Source organism: Populus trichocarpa, chromosome 4, assembly GCF_000002775.5.
Source record: "Populus trichocarpa isolate Nisqually-1 chromosome 4, P.trichocarpa_v4.1, whole genome shotgun sequence".
Classification (NCBI taxonomy): Eukaryota; Viridiplantae; Streptophyta; class Magnoliopsida; order Malpighiales; family Salicaceae; genus Populus; species Populus trichocarpa.
This window is the reverse complement of record NC_037288.2, coordinates 10,956,493-10,975,141: the sequence shown is the minus strand read 5'-3', so window position 1 is coordinate 10,975,141 and position 18,649 is coordinate 10,956,493. Positions and strand designations below refer to the sequence as shown.

Below are 18,649 nucleotides of genomic sequence, written 5' to 3'. Positions count from 1 at the left end.
TTTGATCCATCAAATAGAGTGTTTGTTTTTGCATTTTAAAAATACTTTTGAAAAAAATTAAATTAATTTTATTTTATTTTTACTTCAAATTAATATTTTTTGATATTTACAAATTATTTTAATATACTAATGTTAAAAATAATTTTTTTTTAAAAAAAATTATTTTAATATATTTTTTTAAAGAAAAGCAGTCCCAAATATAATTGCTGCTTGTTCTACCAATTACTCTGGACAACGGTTTCCTTCATCATGCATGGAATCAAATGAGGCTCGGTTAAAAGTCATTGCATAATTTGAAACATCCCTCGACCCAACAAGTACATCTTGCATCAAGCAACCATTTGGAAATGGGCATGAGAAAACATTCAAAAATAGCACCACCTTTGTATTTACGTGTTGCAATGGCACATTTTCATGCAACACCAAAGAAATACTTTTGCTCCAACTCCTTTGAAGTCTGAACCAATCATGACAGAATTTAAAGGATGTACGAGCATCACTGGGAAGCAATCATTTAAGAACTTGAATCACAACAATTGAACTAGAAACACGAGAAATAGAAGCTCTTGGTCATTTAATAATTTTAGATTTCAACAAATTTGGTGCAAGGGTGACTATTCCTCATTCTTTGGCATAGTTAATACTTTAACAAGATCAATGAATTCACTGATGAAAATGGACAGAATTACTTCCACATTGAGTTTTAAAAGAAAAGAGAACAAAAATTGGAAGCTGTTGCATTGCATACATGATATCTCACCACATCAGCAAAACTGGAAGGCGACAAGACATCTCTATTTCGCTATTGATCTTGTTGGTTGGAAATCCAATACAGCTCTTGAAAAATCATTGCACGCTCTTAATGACAAACTTTGTCCCCATTTTCATTTTGATGTTCAGGGTTATCTTCTCCATCCAGATCTTCATTGTTTTCTCCATTTTCAGATTCATTGTCCTCCTCCCCCTCCTCCTCATCATCGACATCTTCTCCATCGCCGAGATTTTTGTTACCATTAACACTGCGATTGCGATCCCTACCTTTTGCAGCATATTCCTCGAGTGATGAGGAAGGGAACAAATCTCCAACCCTATTTCCTTCATTGGTTGGGTTTTTTGTCAAACCCATAGGTTTACCTTTGTTCATCTGATGCAATAAATAGGATCAACACAACACATTTTGACAGTGGAAAAGGTCAAATTACCATTGTTCATCTGACAAAACAGATACCATTCATAAAATACAATGCAAGTGTAGAAGGCCCAAACAGACTATCAAGAGGAGAAACTACAGCTACTACAAAAGTAGTTTCAGTTTGTTAAATTGTCGACATAATTCATATAGGAATGAAATTTAGATGATGGATCAGACAGTAGAGACACAATATTTCAATCATGTAATACACTCAGACAGGCTCATTTAAGGCACTTGGATGAAAAGGTATCTTAGTTGGACAATAATAAGCCGGGATTCCTAAGAAAATGTTAATAAAAAGACCACATCATACAGTGACAAACTCCCAGCAAGCTGAATTATGCAGTCAGATCATCGCTTTTCTGCCCAAAATTGCTGATGGAGAAGTTGAAGCTTATAGGAGCTCTTAATATGACAAAGCCTAGATCTTATAATGGAGAGGGATTCTAAAATTGTGGCCAGTTATTCCTCACTAAGTCTTAATATCAACGTATTCACTTTAATATGACTTCAAGATGATAATAATGGTGACTGCCAATAACACCTTATTTTCCAAAACAGACTTCAACATGCGCATTCTAGCTAGATTTACATGTCAACTCCAATAAATTTATAATTTCCTTTCAATTTCATTTTCTACTCACTTAGTAATTTGAAATTGCATGTCAACTTAGCATCTTGAGTGAATTCTCAGTGTAATATTTATTTGCATCAAACAATGATGCCATCCTTGAAGGTAAATGTTTCTAGCAAGGCATGAGGAGAGCAGAAGGTAGATCAACTAGGACCCACTGCTTCTAAGTCGATTTGGACTGAGGGGGAAGTCCTGTTGCTTGTACAGACTACAAAATCCACCTAGAACAAAACATTTACAAAATACAGGTTGATAAAAACCAACCCATGAAACAAGCAATTGTATGAAAAATTTAGATGACTGACAGACTCTGGATCTTCATCACCAAGCTGACATTTGACTTGAAAAATCTTAGGAAGTATACTAAACCCACAATCAGTAAACAAAACAAAAACATCAAAGTCTGCATGTTCATTATCCTGCAATCATCAAGACCCAACAGTAATTTGGAGGAATGGGCTAATAGGACTATAGGAAAACAAATTATTCTATTCTAGTATTACATCATCATTGCAAAAATTCAAAAAAGAGCCAGAAATCCTAGCAAGTTCTCACTGTATAAAATATCTCCTAGAAAAGTTTAGCACTTGATCCAAGTTTAAAGTTGTGACATTGTTAGTAGAATTCTTTAAAACCACCTACAAATTAGTACCCCTACAAAAGAGTAACTAGCATGCTGCTTTCCAATGATTATATTACCCTTTCAGAAGTTCTCTATTCTTGTTTAAATTGCTAATGTGAAAACCAAAATGAACTACAAAATGAAGAAAAACAATTTAACTTATAAGGACACATAAGAAAACTTATAGGTAGATTTAGTAGCTTAAGAGAATTATCCTAAAGAGCTTACAGCACGTATGAGAGCCCTCCGATCCCTCTCTCGAGCATTCTTAATTGCCTGCAATACATAAAAACCACGAAAAAAAATCCATTGCCTGACATTTCAAAAACAACCTTAACTTTCAAACACACACACAAATTGCACAACAGAACCAAACAATCATACCTCCTCAAGTGTCTTTTGCTCAGCCTCTACATCGGCAAGGTCTCTACAGATCAAATGAACAACACACCCACCCAACTTTCAAAATCAAATATGAGAACTCACACACCGAGAACCATAAATAAAAAAAATAAAAAAAACCCATTTACCTTCCAATTATGCGGTCCACATGGCATCGACACTTGGCACACACCTTTTGCTCCTTTGCACAAGCTATATATATATATATATATAAAACCCATAACTAAATTAACACCAACATTCTTCCTTCCAAACAAAGGAAAATTTCAATAACTGAAACAGAAAGAAAGAAAGAAAGAAAGAAGTATAGAAAGAAGATAACTAACCAGTGCATAAATTATGATAAGCTTGACGCACTGTACGTTTTGAGCACTTTTGACTGCGATGCAATAAAACATTCGATTCAAATCACAACATACTCATATTATTCAAGTTACCCACTTTAGTTTTCAATGTGAAAAAGGACACTTTCTTGTTCACTTCCAAAAACAACAACAGAAAAAAGGACTTCTCAAGGGGAAAAAAAGCTTTACCATTTAGCAGGCTCAGTAAGAGGCTTGTATTTTCCATACCGACGTTTCCAATCAATCTGTTCTTTACATCTTTGGCAAACCCCAGTAATCTCTGACAAGGGTTTTAGCCTGCCTCCAACTTCCTACTTTGAAATGATTTCTGGGTTAGTTTAGTTAGAATCAATAATTTACAGTAAAAAAAAAAAAACCTTAATGCTTTTGAATGGGATGAGCTGCCGTGATTGAGTGGTTACCGTTTCATTGATTTTGCGGCCGGCGTTGGGTTTCCAAGCGTAGTTGTTTTGGTGCTTTGGGGGGCCCTGTTTGTTGCTCATCTTCCTTCTTTCTCTGCACAACCGCTGATTACAGCAGCTCTCCTGATGTCTGAGGTTTTTAGTTTCAGAAAACCCTAAAAATAATATACTTCTAGGTTTTTAGTTTTGATTCGGATATTTACAATTCTGCGCCTCTTGTATTTGGTAACCACAAAAGTGGTACCTAAACATTTTGGAAATTCTTATTTAAGTCCTCAAAGATAGAAAGACTCTTTCAATTAAGTATTCAGGTAAATTAAATCAATTTTTATTACTCTTAATGCGCGTAACATGTGGTTGTGCCACATTTTAATGGTGGGACCCACAATAAAAAATTATGGTAGAAACATTATCAAACGTTAAAAAGTGTGGTTGTGGGTGAACCTTATCCACAGCCACATTACCAAACAGACACTCCACTGTTCATTCATTTTCTTATCACAAGAAGCAGTAAAGAGTTGCTTCTTGTAACCTACGGTTGTGCTATATTTTAATGGTGGGACACACAGTAAAAAATTATAGTAAAAACATTACCAAATATTAAAAAATGTGGTTGCGAGTAAACCTTACTCGCAGCCACATGACCAAACGGACCCTTCATCTTGGGGAGGGGATCTTTTTAAAAAGTGCACATTGATAGAAAGTCATTGGTGCCCCCCCCTCTAGTTGGGCCGTTGCTGGCCAATAGGGCTTCCTTTTCTTTTCTTCTTCCTTCTTTCTTTCTTCTCTAATTGGGCCATTGGCCCAACTTCTGACCGGTAAGGCCTGTTTCATCCTGCCCCGTCGATCATCATTGGGTATTATCAAGTAAATTAGTATTATCCAAATTTCTTGACATGCAGCAAGTTATTCCTCAGAGATGCATTTAGGACAAATCCATGGTAAAAAGTGTAGAACCAACAAGTCTTTGATTGACTTACAGTTTCCTCCCATAGCCAGGAGGTACATTACTCGTTGTAAGAGTATAACTATGGTTTAGTTCCGAGAGAAATGTTAGCTATTCAGATTCTCAACTTCAGCAAAGAGCTAAAGAGTGAAGCCATAGTTATACTTTGATCTCATCAGAAACTCATGCGACTATTTTTTCCCTTTTTTTACTTTAAAATTGAAATATTATTTTTTGGAACATGGCAACAAAGTTCTCTTGTAAAATTAATGGAAGTCTTACTTTCATTGAAAAATTAATTATGTGGAGGCTGGGAGTTGAAAACTGGCAACAAAGTTCAATTGTAAAACCACCACCCTCAGCTCTGGGTTGTTGCTATTATTTTGTTACCCAAAACAAAAGATTTTTATCCATAATGTTTCTATGCATAGTTTTGATTTTTCTAAACATAAATAATTGATAATTAACATAAAGTTTAGTTAATAATTTTTATATCATATTTAAGTCTACAATTAAATATAATTAAGTAATAGCCACAACATTTTCAATTATAAAAGTAACTATTAAGTTTAATTACAAAAAGTTAACAGCATCAATTGAGTGCTAAGTTTTATTGTAAAACTAGTATATTTATTGTTGGTCTGTCACCACCACTATAATCATGATAATTACTGTTGTTGTCACTACTATAACTAATCAATAACCACCACCACAACTACCATAACCACTACTGAAATTCAAGTATTGGCTTGAAAAGAAAGGTAATTTCATTTCTTTAGTGTATTTTGATTTTAATATGGTTCATGTTCTCATGACACTTGGTGAATTGATTATAGTTCTATAATCTAAATTGTTAATATCATAGAGGGCTTCTTAAACAAAAAGAAACAGATGGAAAATAAAAGTGTCATCTATTTATGAAATAAGAAGCTTTCACTTATGGAGGTTTCTTAGTTCTGGCCAGACTTTGAAAGAACCTTTTATGTTCCATTATTTTCAAGAAATCTTATTTTAGTTTCAAAACTTTTACCTTATGCTTTAATTTTGATTTCGTTGGTACTTTCTTCATTTATATAAAGACAATATCCCTTACGACTGTGCATGGTAATATTGTCGGCATTAAATCTAGTGTTATAAATGAAAGACCCTCTATGTTATAACATAGAAGATTAGATCATATCTCCATTTATTCATTGATTTTAATTGTTATGTAGATTGCATTAAAACAAAACAAAATAATAAGCCCAATAAAGGTGTTAGAAGGACTTCTAGTGTTTTAGAGATTACACATATAAATATTTTTTTTTATTAATGTGAGTGTCAGGGCCAGCTTATGCGCACCTCGACTAATCCCATGAACCCTGAAGTTAACGACCATATAAGTCTCCAGTGGCTCTAAGGTTTGTGGGACTCGAATTGCTGACTTGTAGAGAGCAAACCTAGAACCTGATCGGTTGAGTTATATCCTCTTAGGGTTAATATTTCATTAACTTCATTGATGACTATACATTACAGAAAGAGCGGCAAGGATAGTATCTACACTGCACTAGTCAAAAGACAGCTACAAATTACAATAACCCAGAACTGAACTCTAGTTTTTGATAGGCAACACAATCTTTCAAAGTAATGGGGTTTATCTGGAAGATTGCCCTCTTTCTTTTTCTACTTTTTTTCGATCTCTGCAGTTTTCATGAAACCTTGTTAATTCCTTACCACTTCTTTTGCGCAGTGTTTATAATAAAAGGATATCAACTTTTATCAATATAACTCAAACAAGCAGCTTGCCAGGATGTGGAAAGGTCGTGTTAAGTTTCAAGACACCAATAGTTCTGAATCAAGGCTGGGGTTTTGAGCTCTAGAAACCAGTCTCAGGGCCTGCTTAGCCCTGTCGGCTGTTTCTCATGGAGCCAAACAGAGCCTCTATTAATCAAAACATACAAAAAGATAGCCCCCAATCATGTGATTTGCTTTTCAAATGTAGGTGCGCACCAGCCATGCATTACATCCATTAAGCTGCTAATTGATTGGAACCAGAAGTCCAGAGAAGTCAATGGTTAGGGAAATTAACGAAACGCATGCCATGACTCAAAAAGCATATTCGTGACAGTGAAACCAAAGTTGCCACATAAAAGAGAGTAGACATTGAATTTGTTACATAAAATCACTTCGCATGGTAAATGTTAAAACGCCTAGACCTCCTCTCTCAAAATTTTCCCAAATACACTATCAATTTCCAACTAAAGTAAATGACAACCAAAAGTACTGATGCATTCCAACGGACTCGGCTCCATCTCCAGCTATGGATTGACCTTATAAATAAATAGCCAGAGAAAAAGACCCCTAACGAATCATCAATCCCTGCACTGCCTGTGAGCTGTCTTCGGTGATCTTGTTAGCTTGGATGGTGTTTATGACATTTCCAATATTATCCTGGAAAACATGGAGCTTCAGTGTCAGAGTCCAATAAGGATGACACAATGCAGAAGACATATTCCAGATGGTAAATGTTTTTCACCATTGACTTTTTTTTATTTTTTGCTGGGGAATAGTAAAACACTCTTCCTTTGAAACACTCTGATAGAAAATGTTGATCCTGAGACACAATGCAGAAGGCATATTCCAGATGGTAAATGCAAGAGTTAAGCAAGATTGTTTATGAGAATTCTTACCCTCCATGTACCAAGCTTTGTCCTAAGCACCCCCCACTGTTGTCGCCCAAATACACGCTCAGTACAAGAACTGCACATCACATCAATGTTATATTCAAAGGAAACTCACTTTTACAAATCACAATAAATTATAAGCACTGTAGTCCTGCTATAATCATAAGAGAGAGAGAGAGAGAGACTACCTCACAAGCACAACTTGATTCATCTGGTCCATTTTACAGGCAATTAACTTGGAAGTTAATGCCTTCACTACCCATAATTCCACCTCATCATCATTGATCTGCAAGGACGCCTAAACAAAGTGAGTAAAGAAGACAATGGTGAATTTAGTAAAAGCAGAATGGTGAGCCAGTTTACCCTAAGAGTATCTTTGATTAGGGTATATGGAATTCGACCAGATTCATGTGAGGCAAGATCCACCAATGATATCAACCGCATCTTCGCTATACAATCTTCATGAACAAGACCTATAAAACAAAGAAGCATGAATGAAAATAAATTTACTTTTGAAGATAATGTTTGTCAGAAAAAACTTTGAAGAAATATCAGTTCATCTAACAGCCATGACTGGAGTACACAAGTCCAAAAGTAATACCATAGCTTTTCAGAAGAGCAGAATTCACAGCTTGAAACTCCAGATAAGCATCCAGCCTCAGAGTCAGGAAAATCTTTAGGAGCTGATATACCAATGCATATTTAGCATCCTTTTCCAATTGCGCAACAGCAGGCATATCTAGTAGATCACACTGCAATATAACTAAGCAAATCAGTATCTGGAATCCCAAATTTAGACATACATAAGCTAGGCCAAGACGGGCAAAAAAAGAATCTTAAACAAACTCAAAAAAAAAATCGATACAAAAGCAACGAGTCATTACTAGGGAAAAAAAGAAAAAAGAAAATTGATGCTCATAACATAATACACTAAAAGTATACACAGTGTAGAAGCCATAAATTCATTCAAAAAGTAAGCTAACCACCAGGGTTAAAAAGGAAAAAAAAAGCCAAGTTATGGAAATCTGAAGTACATCCAGCATTTTCATTCTAATTAAAACTCTAATTCAAGAACTTCAAAGTCCCCTTATATTAGAACTTCATTACCATATTCAGGTATATGTCCTATCATCAAACAAGTTTTAACCATTTGAACATCACAGCAGAAATTACAGCACTGTATAAACAAAATTCGCCAGACACAGTTCAAAAAGAAATAAACTGTTATGGAAGCTCTCTAAAATGCGAGTGTTTACAGAAAATTAAGATAATTTGGCTTTTATGGCAGTGGTTAATGTATTTTTCCTTCGCATTGGACACATCATGACAGCCTACAAAATGGTTTCTCATGTAAGCATGCAGGAAGATTGCAATGTAAAGGATCTCCAAGATTTAAGCAATACCTGAAACATGTCAGGTGCCTTAACAAAATCAATAATTGTACGTGCAGCTTCATCCTTGGCTTCGCCCATTTTATAAGCATCCTCGCCAGAGAAAGTGGCTAAATACCTAGTCAAGAATTTGAAAGAATCCTTCGCAGAGCTGCAACAACAAAATAAGGGTAGCGCACAGTTGTGAAATTAATTAAACAACATAAATGCACAATGAAACTTAAATAGATAAAAAGGTAAGTTCATTTTCATTTGTTAAATATCTTCCTATCACACCTCTTACTATCTTTTAGTGCATTGGCAACACAGAGAAAAAGCTCCCTCTGATCCTGGACTTCAAGATTCCACTCTTTCAAGAAGCTATCAATCTTTTTGCAAGAAGGAATGATGTGTTCAGTGACTTTTCCACTCATGGCCAAATTTAAGGCCTTCATGTAAACATAGAACCGGCAGTACACATTATCCAGTAGGTTGTACAGATTGAACAAGCTGGCAAAGAAGGCAAGTGTAAGATAGTGACTTCAAAAAATTTATAACTTGTAATCAAACTCAACGTGATATATTACATCTTTAGGCGCAGCACAGGCTTGTCACTTGGTTGTTGAATAATTTTTGTGCATATAAGTTTTGCCATCTCAAGTTCTTCATCTGGACTTTCAGACTTTGTGACAAGATTGCAAATGACAGTGAAGATACATTCAAGATCTAAGGCAGAAGAAAAGAAATGGTGCATTATGCTTATGTAAGAAATATGATGCGTATCTGTAAGAATAAAAATGCAAGTTATAATATCTCTATCTATGTCATTATTGCTTGACAAGGTTCAAGCTGTCTGAATTAGACATTCAGTTCCCATTTTGTTAATGTTCTCGTTTCTTCACTCAAGAAAAATGTTTCTCTAATGCCAAAAAAAAAATAAAACAGTCCACTAAGTACAAAAATCCAGGAGTAAATAACCATATATCACAAGGAGAAGGTAAAAAAAAACAAGAAAAATATGCTTCAAGAAGATACCTATTTACCTGTCATTAAAAAACTCAACTTGTTGACCTGATTCTTAATCACAACTCTTATTGTAAGAAAATCGAGGGACAGATAGAGAAGGACAACAGATTATGGCTATTGCATAGAAGACTACTTTGGATAGCCAAGAAATCGATGAATTGCCAAAAATAGCAGTACATATCAACCAAGAACAGCAACTTGCAATTACATAAACATATGAATTATCACAGCAAACAGAGCTATATGATTAAAAAATAAAATTTATTTTCGATATTTATCAGTACAATTGCAGTTAACACTTCAAATGCATATCATGAATCACAAGCATAACAAGCAATCACTTTCAAAATACAACCAAAATCACAAACTAACAAAAACCCTCCTCCGCTCCCTAAGATTATTAGAAGCTGATATCAAGAAAAATTGCAAACTCATTGCATCTAATTTATATATTGTACATAACCACATAACAATTCAGAGCTAGATTTTAGTTTCTTGGCAAGAAATGTGCGAAAAGAGAAGTACCTTTCTCGGAAACCTTGGAGTTGGAAAAAACAATATCAGCGGAAGTTAACATTAAAGAAGTCAAATCCAACCACCTATTCCTCACCATACATTCTTGCGCTTCCACACACAGCCTACTCACTTGTTGTTCCGCTACCTACCATACCAACAAATCCGACCATAACACGCAATTCTCAATTAACATTTTCCACAATTATTTTGTTAATAACATCAATATCCAAATTCCACCGCACATAAAAAATTAAGCAAGACAAATTAATAATTTCTCCAATAATAATAATAATAATAAAAGCAAATTCAAGAAGGATTATACAGTGAGAATATTTCAATAAAAATAATATTAAAAAGTGAGATATATAAATTCAGGAGACGTTTAAGATTTTTCTTTAAAAAGCTAATACCTCGGGGCCGGCGTCGGACCAGGAGAGTTCGGAGGTGAAACGGACGACGGAGAGGGCTGGATCCTCTTCGGAGGTGGGGACCACAGTCGTCATTCTTGCTGACCGAGTTATCTTCTCTTCTTCTGCAACGCCTTTGTTTGGTTGCTGAGAGAGAAGGAGAGAGTGAAAATCCAAAACCCTAGCTCGGGTCTTTGTTTGGTTGGAGGCAGTGGTGTATCTGTAATTTCCTTCGTTTATTGTGGTCTTTTAGCTTTATTTTGACGATCTACTTAGAGAAATTATTTCCAGTCCCTTTATTTTGAATTTGTATATAACTTAAAACTTTATTTTTGAAACATATATCTTATAAAATTAAGCCTCATTTATAGATTCGAGTTCTTGGTTACTCATATAATGATCACTGAAGGCTTATATAATTGTTAATTTCAGGATCCGTGGGATTAGTCGAGGTGTACGCAAACTGACCCGAATACCCACATTAATCTAAAAAAAAAAAAGCCTCATTTATTTTATATATTTACCAGTATTATTGTCACATGCATTGCATGTGTATAAATAAATATTTTATAAAAATATTAAAAATTAATTTTAAAAATAAAATATTACATAGGAATGAAATTTGAATAAAATCATCTATATATAACTCGAATGCATAAGGTACACATGTTAATAAAGATTTTATTTAACAATTGAATAAATTTTAACATGATTACACTAGCATTATAGGTTTTACAAATCCTTTTATTTTAAAGATATTTTTTAATATATATGAGAAAAATATTAAAATTACAGACACCAATAAAAAATTTATTCTAACTTTTAACAAAAAAATATTTTTAATATTAGTAGAATTTGTCAAGAAATATAAATCATTTACTCTAAAGGAGTAAAACATAACCTCAGAACAAATTCATAAAATTCTTGTTATTTATTCTTCAATAAATATATATAAAAAAAACACTTGTTGTTGTTGATCATAAATTTTTATACTTAAATTTGATATTATAAATTTTTATTCAGAAGGGTGATGTATGTATGCGCATGTGTGTGTGTATTATTTTATTTTCTCCTACTCATCATATTATTCTCTTCTTATATATTATTTTTCTTTCTATGTTTATTAATTTAAGTATTAAGAAACCTCTATTCCAACATAAAACCCGAGTTGTATGAACCAACGGGTCTAGAGAGAAAAGTTAACATTCAAACTCAATCATTGCAGCCCAAAATGAAATTATTGTAAAGCCCATTCATGTATAGAGTAGATAAAGATAATAATAAGAATAATAATGTGATAAACATAAAAGATTACATTTTTTTTAAGATTTTAGAAAGGAAATCGACGTAGGTGGCAAAGCTTGTATCTTTTTCAAAGTTTTTATGCAATCATAAACAAAATTTATGTAAATGTTTGGCATGTTGTTGCATTTTCTGAGTGTAATTGCTGTCAATTGAGGTGTCATCTATATCTTGACTTTCTGAGTGTTGTTGTCGTATATATTTCTGAAAATCAGGCATATAGCTACTCGCTGGGATGGAGGGGGAAAAAGTGGCATCGACACACTTGATATCGTTTTTTCCTTGAAGATATTTCCTTGAAGACGTAGGTGGCAAAGCTTGTATCTTTTTCAAAGTTTTTATGCAATCATAAACAAAATTTATGTAAATGTTTGGCATGTTGTTGCGTTTTTTGAGTGTAATTGCTGTCAATTGAGGTGCCATCCATATCTTGACTTTCTGAGTGTTGTTGTCATATATATTTTTGGAAATCAGGCATATAGCTACTTGCTGGGATGGAGGGGAAAAAGTGGCATCGACACACTTGATATCGTTTTTTCCTTGAAGATATTTCTAGGGTCATCTCTCACGTAGAAAACCCCCCCTCTAAATCTACTCATTCCACCTCTTTGTTGATAGCCCTCTAGTCAGGTATTGACCATGGGGTTTAAGTTCCTCATCTCTTAATGGCATGTTTGAAATTGTAATAACGGTTACAGTTCAAAATATTTTTTGTTTAGAAATACATTAAAATAATATTTTATTATTATTTTTTAGATTAGCATATTAAAATGATATGAAAACATTAAAAAAAATTAGCCCGAGGAAGATTCACCACTAGGGGCGGCATGGACTTTAGTGGATGGTCGATCCTGCACACACACAGAGCAAAGCCATTTAGAAACCATCACCTCAATGATAAGATCTGATGTAAGGAACAACAGTCAACAATCAAATTGTGTGGTCAATCAACTCATCCATCTCTCATCTATAATCTATTGAAAAAAACTATCATGTTAGCAGAAACACCTTCAAGGTTCTAACAAGAACAAAATATCTTGCTGACATGCACCTAATTTGTTTCCTTTGACAATGAGAAATAAGTCTGATGAATCAAGACCAGAAATCTTAGGTTCTATTGTATCTTGCTAACATGAACCTAATTTGTTTCCTTTGACAAGGAGAAACAAGTCTGATGAACCAAGACCAGAAATCTTAGGTTCTATCTGATGGGTGGTGCAGGTGGAATTTATTCCCATGCTAAAACTGGAAACTACAATATGCTATATAGTTTACTGTGTTTTGGACTTCATTAATTTTGATTCAGCATTATAGTTTGAAATATTGTAGTGTTCTCATTCCATATCTCTACAAGCCTTGTTCTTTTTCTTCTTTTTTTTTTTCATTCTTAGTTTCCAAGATAAGAAGAAATCACATGATATTATTAAATTCATCAAGAAGTTATCTTGATCAAATTCTCTATATCCTTTAGCCTTTAGACTACAAACTTAACTAGGATCTTTTCGTGATAAAGTTACCACAATTCTGCCCATCTGCTCGGTAGTAATTGTTCTTAAGATTTTCATGAATTCCTGTTGGAGTCTGCTTATCAATTGGTGGTGAAGTAGAAGCAAGCTTTGGAGAAAGGTTATTGCTAGCAGTGTGTCCCACATTCTTAGCAGCAGTCTCCCCGCCACCAAATAAATAGCCCAAGGAACTCTGTCCACCACCAGCACTGACTTCACGACCCATTTCTTTCGATTATTTGCCTTTTTAATATAGAAATTGGTAACAGACACACCATAATACACACTGTAAACTAGTAGTGCACAACTGTATAACAAACACTGCACAAATCTGTTACACTCCTACGCATATAGGCAACCAAATTGTACAGGCAATCTGTTAGCCATTCTGTTAGCATATTTCTTCTTTTGCTATATATATACCTAAGTAATTCATTTAATAAAACAAGCCATTTCACAATCCTATTATCATGGTATCAGAGCACTAGTTTTTTTTCTTCCCTGCCTACTCTTTAGTTTTTGCTTTCAATGTCTATCAACACCATTATCCTTAACACAACTGACCATCACAGCACATTGATTACCATCAATGTAACAACCCAAACTCCAGTCAAACTTACCTCCACCAACTATCTGGCCTGAAAACTTCAATTCCAAACTCTATTAATAGGATATGATCTTCATGGCTTCATTGATGGCTCACATCCCTATCCAGCATCTCTTCTTCCAGAAACCACTAATCCTAACCCAACATATACACTATGGATCCGTCAAGATCAACTCTTTCTCAATGCCATTCTTGGTTCTCTTTCACCTACAATCATGTCATTCATTACTCAAGCACAGAGATCCAAAGAAGCTTGGACAATCTTGGCTAATACATATGCCAAACCATCTCGTGGCAGAATCAAGCAAGTGAAAAACCAATTAAAACACATCACTAAAGGATCCATGGGTGTCTCTGAGTTTCTTTAGACCATTAAAGCTCGAGCTAATGAGCTTGCCATTCTTGGAGCACCAGTTGATGCTGAAGACCTCTCAGAAAGAATTCTTGAGGGACTTGGTGATGACTACAAAGAGCTGACCAGGGTTGTTCAAGCTCGTGATAATCCAATCTCTTTTGATGAGCTCCATGAAAAACTCCTTAACTTTGAAGCATCCCTCCAACATATCAGCCACCCTACTCAATCTTACTTTCCTGCCTCTGCTTATCTCACTAACCATCACTCTACTAGCTATCGTCAGACACCACACTCCATCAATTCTCCTGGCAGACACACAGGCTAGCATTCCTCCTCCAACAACAGCAATATCGGTTAGCGTCCATCATCCTCCTATAATACTCTTTTTTCTACTATTCCTCAGTCAGGCTCTCCCATTTCTTATTCTGCTCGCAACCCTTCCAAACCTTATTTTGGTTTTTGCCAAATCTACTGCATACAAGGCCATGCAGCTAAGTACTGTCCCTCTTTTAAATTAATACCAATTACCACATCACATAACACCAGTTCCCTAGTGTCAAACTCTCCATGACACCCAACAACACACCTTGCTACCACCTCTACCAACACTCCACCATGGCTGTTAGATAGTGGTGCTTCTCATCATGTCATCTCTGATCTGAACAACCTCTCTCTTCATGCTCCATACCAGGGATCTAATGATATTATGATTGGAGATGACACGGGACTTCCCATTACACATACTAGTTCTACGTCTCTTCACACCTCCAATACTCATTTTTCCTTAAGAAATGTTCTCTGTGTACCCAGCATTACAAAAAATTTGATTTCCATTTCCAAATTTTGCATATCAAATAATGCTTCAATTGAATTCTTACCATACACTTTTCTTGTAAAGGATCTTCATACATGAGCAATCCTTTTGACGGGTAAAGCTAAGGATGGTGTCTATGAGTGGCCAACTTCTACCCCTCTGCTTGCCTTTTCCAGCATCAAAACCACCTCCCTTGCCTGGCATCACAGATTGGGACATCCTATTCTCTCTATTTTACAACATGTCATTTCTAAACACGGTCTTGATTTATCTTCTTCCAGTTTCTCCAAGTTTTCTTGTGATGCATGTCATTGCAATAAGAGTCATAAACTTTCATTTTCCACATCCACCATTACTTTCACTCGACCACTTCAGATAATTTTCTCTGATGTATGGACTTCACCAATTATGTCTTATGATGGTTTTAAGTATTATGTTATTTTTGTTGATTACTTCACTAAGTATATTTGACTTTATCCTCTAAAACAAAAATCACACGTAAATGACATCTTCGTTCGGTTCAAAGCCATTACAGAGAAACACTTCAATCAAAACATTCATACCCTGTACTATGATAATAATGGTGAATATGTGGCACTTACTAACCTTCTTGCTTTTCATGGCATCTCCCATCTCACCACTCCACCTCACACACTTGAACACAATGGTTTTTCTGAACGAAAACACCTCCATATCGTTGAGATAGGTCTCACTCTTCTCTCTCATGCTTCCATTCCTTTATGTCATTGGACTCATGCCTTTGCCACAGCTGTATGCTTGATCAATAGGATGCCCACTCCAACACTAAATCTCTCATCTCCTTACCAAAAAATCTTTGCTTCCCCTTCCAATTACTCCAAACTTAAAGTTTTTGGTTGTCTTTGTTATCCTTGGCTTCGTCCCTACACCCATCATAAACTGGAACCTCGTTCTAAACCATGTGTCTTCTTCGGATACTCTCTCACTCAAAGTGCTTATCTGTGTTATGATCCTTCCACGTCCAAACTTTTTGTGTCAAGACATGTTCGTTTTATTGAATCAATTTTTCCGTTTACATCACCTCTTCCACAAGCTGCACGACTTGAATCGACCACAATCTCTACATGGCTGCCACCACCTATCACACTCCGCACTGTCCCTTCTACAGTCATGCTACTTTCTGAAGTTTGTTCTCAACAGCAGCTTCACTATGAAGCTCCAGCAGTAACACACATTACACCACATGTTTCTCAACATGTTCCCCTCACCACACCCATTACTCATACCCACACACATCAAATATGCACCACAGACAACCTGCCACCAACTTGCCCCCCCAACTTATCCCATGCAAATAAGGGCAAAAAATAACATTTATAAACCTATCAACAAACTCAACCTTTCCACCATGTTATCCACAAATTCTGATCTTGAACCCACTGCATACGCCTAAGCATTTAAAAATCCCAAATGGCACCAAGCCATGTCAGAAGAATTTAATGCTCTCATTCGCATTGGCACTTGGAAGCTCATACCCTCCACCTCCTGTCAAAATGTTGTGGGCTGCAAATGGATCTTTCACACCAAACACAATTCTGATGATTCTGTTGACAGGCACAAGGCTCGTTTGGTTGCCAAAGGATTCCATCAACGCCCGAGTGTTGACTATTATGACACTTTTAATCCAGTCATCAAACCTACCACCATCCGACTTGTTCTTAGCATTGCAGTCAGTTATGGCTGGACACTACGACAGCTTGATGTTAACAACGCATTCCTGCCAATGTAATCTTAATGAGCATGTCTATATGAGTTAGCCACCTGGATTCATTGATACAGACTTCCCATCTCATGTGTGTAAGCTTCAGAAAGCTATCTATGGTTTAAAACAGGCTCCTCGCGCTAGGTATTATGAACTCCGCTCTTTTCTTCTTCAGTTAAGGTTCAAAAACTCCCATGCTGACACTTCATTATTCGTCCTCAAAACTGGCAACCATCTTGTCTATTTACTAGTCTATGTTGACAATCTCATTATTACTTGGGATGATGCACACATGGTAAATCAGTTCATCAATCTGCTGGCTCGTCGGTTCTCTCTTAAGGATCTTGGAACATTGTCGTATTTTGTTGGGATAGAAATTCTTCCTAACCGGCAAGGATTTCTGCTATCTCAACGTCGGTATCTTCTTGATCTTCTCACTCACACTCACATGACTGATGTTAAACCTGTTTCAACTCCTCTTCCATCAAGTACCACACTTTCCCTATACTCAGGAGATGCATTATCTAATCCCACAGAATTTCGATCAGTTGTGGGCAGCCTGCAATATCTACTCCTCACTAGACTTGATATCGCTTATGCAGTCAATAAACTTTCCCAATTCATGCACAAGCCAACCACTAAACACTGGACATGTGTTAAACGCTTGCTATATTATCTGTGTGGTACCCCTAATCATGGCCTTCAGCTATATAGTGCTTCTCCTCCTTCCCTACATGTATTTTCTGATGCCCTACATGCCTATTTTGATGTAGATTAGGCAGGTGATCCAGACCACTTCTCTTCCACAAGTGCCTATATTGTTTATCTTGGCTGCGATCCTATCTCTTGGAGCTCCAAAAAGCAAAAAATCATTGCACGCTCTTCAACTGAGGCAGGATATAGGTCAGTTGCCAACACCACTGCTGAACTCAATTGGATATCCTCATTGCTATATGATCTTGGCCTCTCGCTACCAACCTGTCCAGTCATTTACTATGACAATGTTGGGGCTACTCAGTTGTGTTCCAATCCTGTTTTTCACTCCAGAATTAAGCATGTTGCTATCGACTTCCACTTCATACGTGATCAAGTATAAAAAGGCACTCTCCGTGTTACTCACGTATCCTCCACTAATCAACTAGCTGATGTCCTCACTAAACCGCTCTCTAGAGTTCGTTTTATGTTTCTTCATGACAAGATTGACCTCTCATATCGAGCTCCATCTTACGGGGGGATAACAGACACACCATAATATACACTGTAAACCAGTAGTGCACAGTTGTATAACAAACACTGCACAAATCTGTTACACTCCCACGCATATAGGCAACCAAAATATACAGGCAATTTGTTAGCCATTCTGTTAGCATATTTCTTCTTTTGTTGTATATATACCTGAGTAATTCATTTAATAAAACAAGCCATTTCACAATCTTGTTATCAACTGGAACCTGCACATAAAATCAATGATGAGAACATAAACTTTAAAAACAATGTTAAGACATTACCCAGTGATATAAAGGAGGCTGTTGTTGAATGCAGAAAGAAAGAAACAATGCAGTAAATTTACACACAAGAAGCATATGTCATGACTGATAATTCCCCTGTGAACATCGGATAGTCTTACTTGGTCAGTTTTATAACATTGTTCACCAACATTAGTGGAGTAGACTAATAGCTTGAGAATGGTAACCTGAGTGTTCATCTAATTGATTGAGCACCTGGCCATATCAATCGCATAAAGGTAACGGATCCAATGGGACTAACTAGTTTAATTTATG

The 18,649-nt window shown here is 35.8% G+C and overlaps 3 protein-coding genes across 3 annotated transcripts; all 3 read right to left on the bottom strand.

The window, feature by feature from the left end:
• Positions 1 to 542: 542 nt before the first annotated feature.
• Positions 543 to 3,807, bottom strand: LOC7480587 (uncharacterized). Its single transcript, XM_052452346.1, has 7 exons — positions 3,617 to 3,807; positions 3,384 to 3,505; positions 3,177 to 3,229; positions 2,979 to 3,042; positions 2,833 to 2,875; positions 2,677 to 2,724; positions 543 to 1,144 (listed from the first exon to the last, which is right to left on the bottom strand). Exons 1-7 carry the CDS (start codon positions 3,695 to 3,697, stop codon positions 860 to 862), a joined length of 696 nt encoding a protein of 231 aa, XP_052308306.1. The 5' UTR covers positions 3,698 to 3,807; the 3' UTR covers positions 543 to 859.
• A 2,836-nt stretch (positions 3,808 to 6,643) lies between these two features.
• Positions 6,644 to 10,772, bottom strand: LOC18097693 (uncharacterized). Its single transcript, XM_006384231.3, has 10 exons — positions 10,548 to 10,772; positions 10,147 to 10,282; positions 9,183 to 9,321; positions 8,893 to 9,105; positions 8,629 to 8,767; positions 7,827 to 7,977; positions 7,589 to 7,698; positions 7,414 to 7,511; positions 7,232 to 7,301; positions 6,644 to 6,992 (listed from the first exon to the last, which is right to left on the bottom strand). The coding sequence occupies exons 1-10, from the start codon at positions 10,638 to 10,640 to the stop codon at positions 6,903 to 6,905; spliced, it is 1,239 nt and encodes a 412-aa protein (XP_006384293.1). The 5' UTR covers positions 10,641 to 10,772; the 3' UTR covers positions 6,644 to 6,902.
• A 1,868-nt stretch (positions 10,773 to 12,640) lies between these two features.
• On the bottom strand, positions 12,641 to 13,577 carry LOC7480585 (protein SPIRAL1-like 1). The gene is made up of 2 exons (XM_002305351.3): positions 13,351 to 13,577; positions 12,641 to 12,698 (listed from the first exon to the last, which is right to left on the bottom strand). Exons 1-2 carry the CDS (start codon positions 13,575 to 13,577, stop codon positions 12,641 to 12,643), a joined length of 285 nt encoding a protein of 94 aa, XP_002305387.3.
• Between the last annotated feature and the right edge of the window lie 5,072 nt (positions 13,578 to 18,649).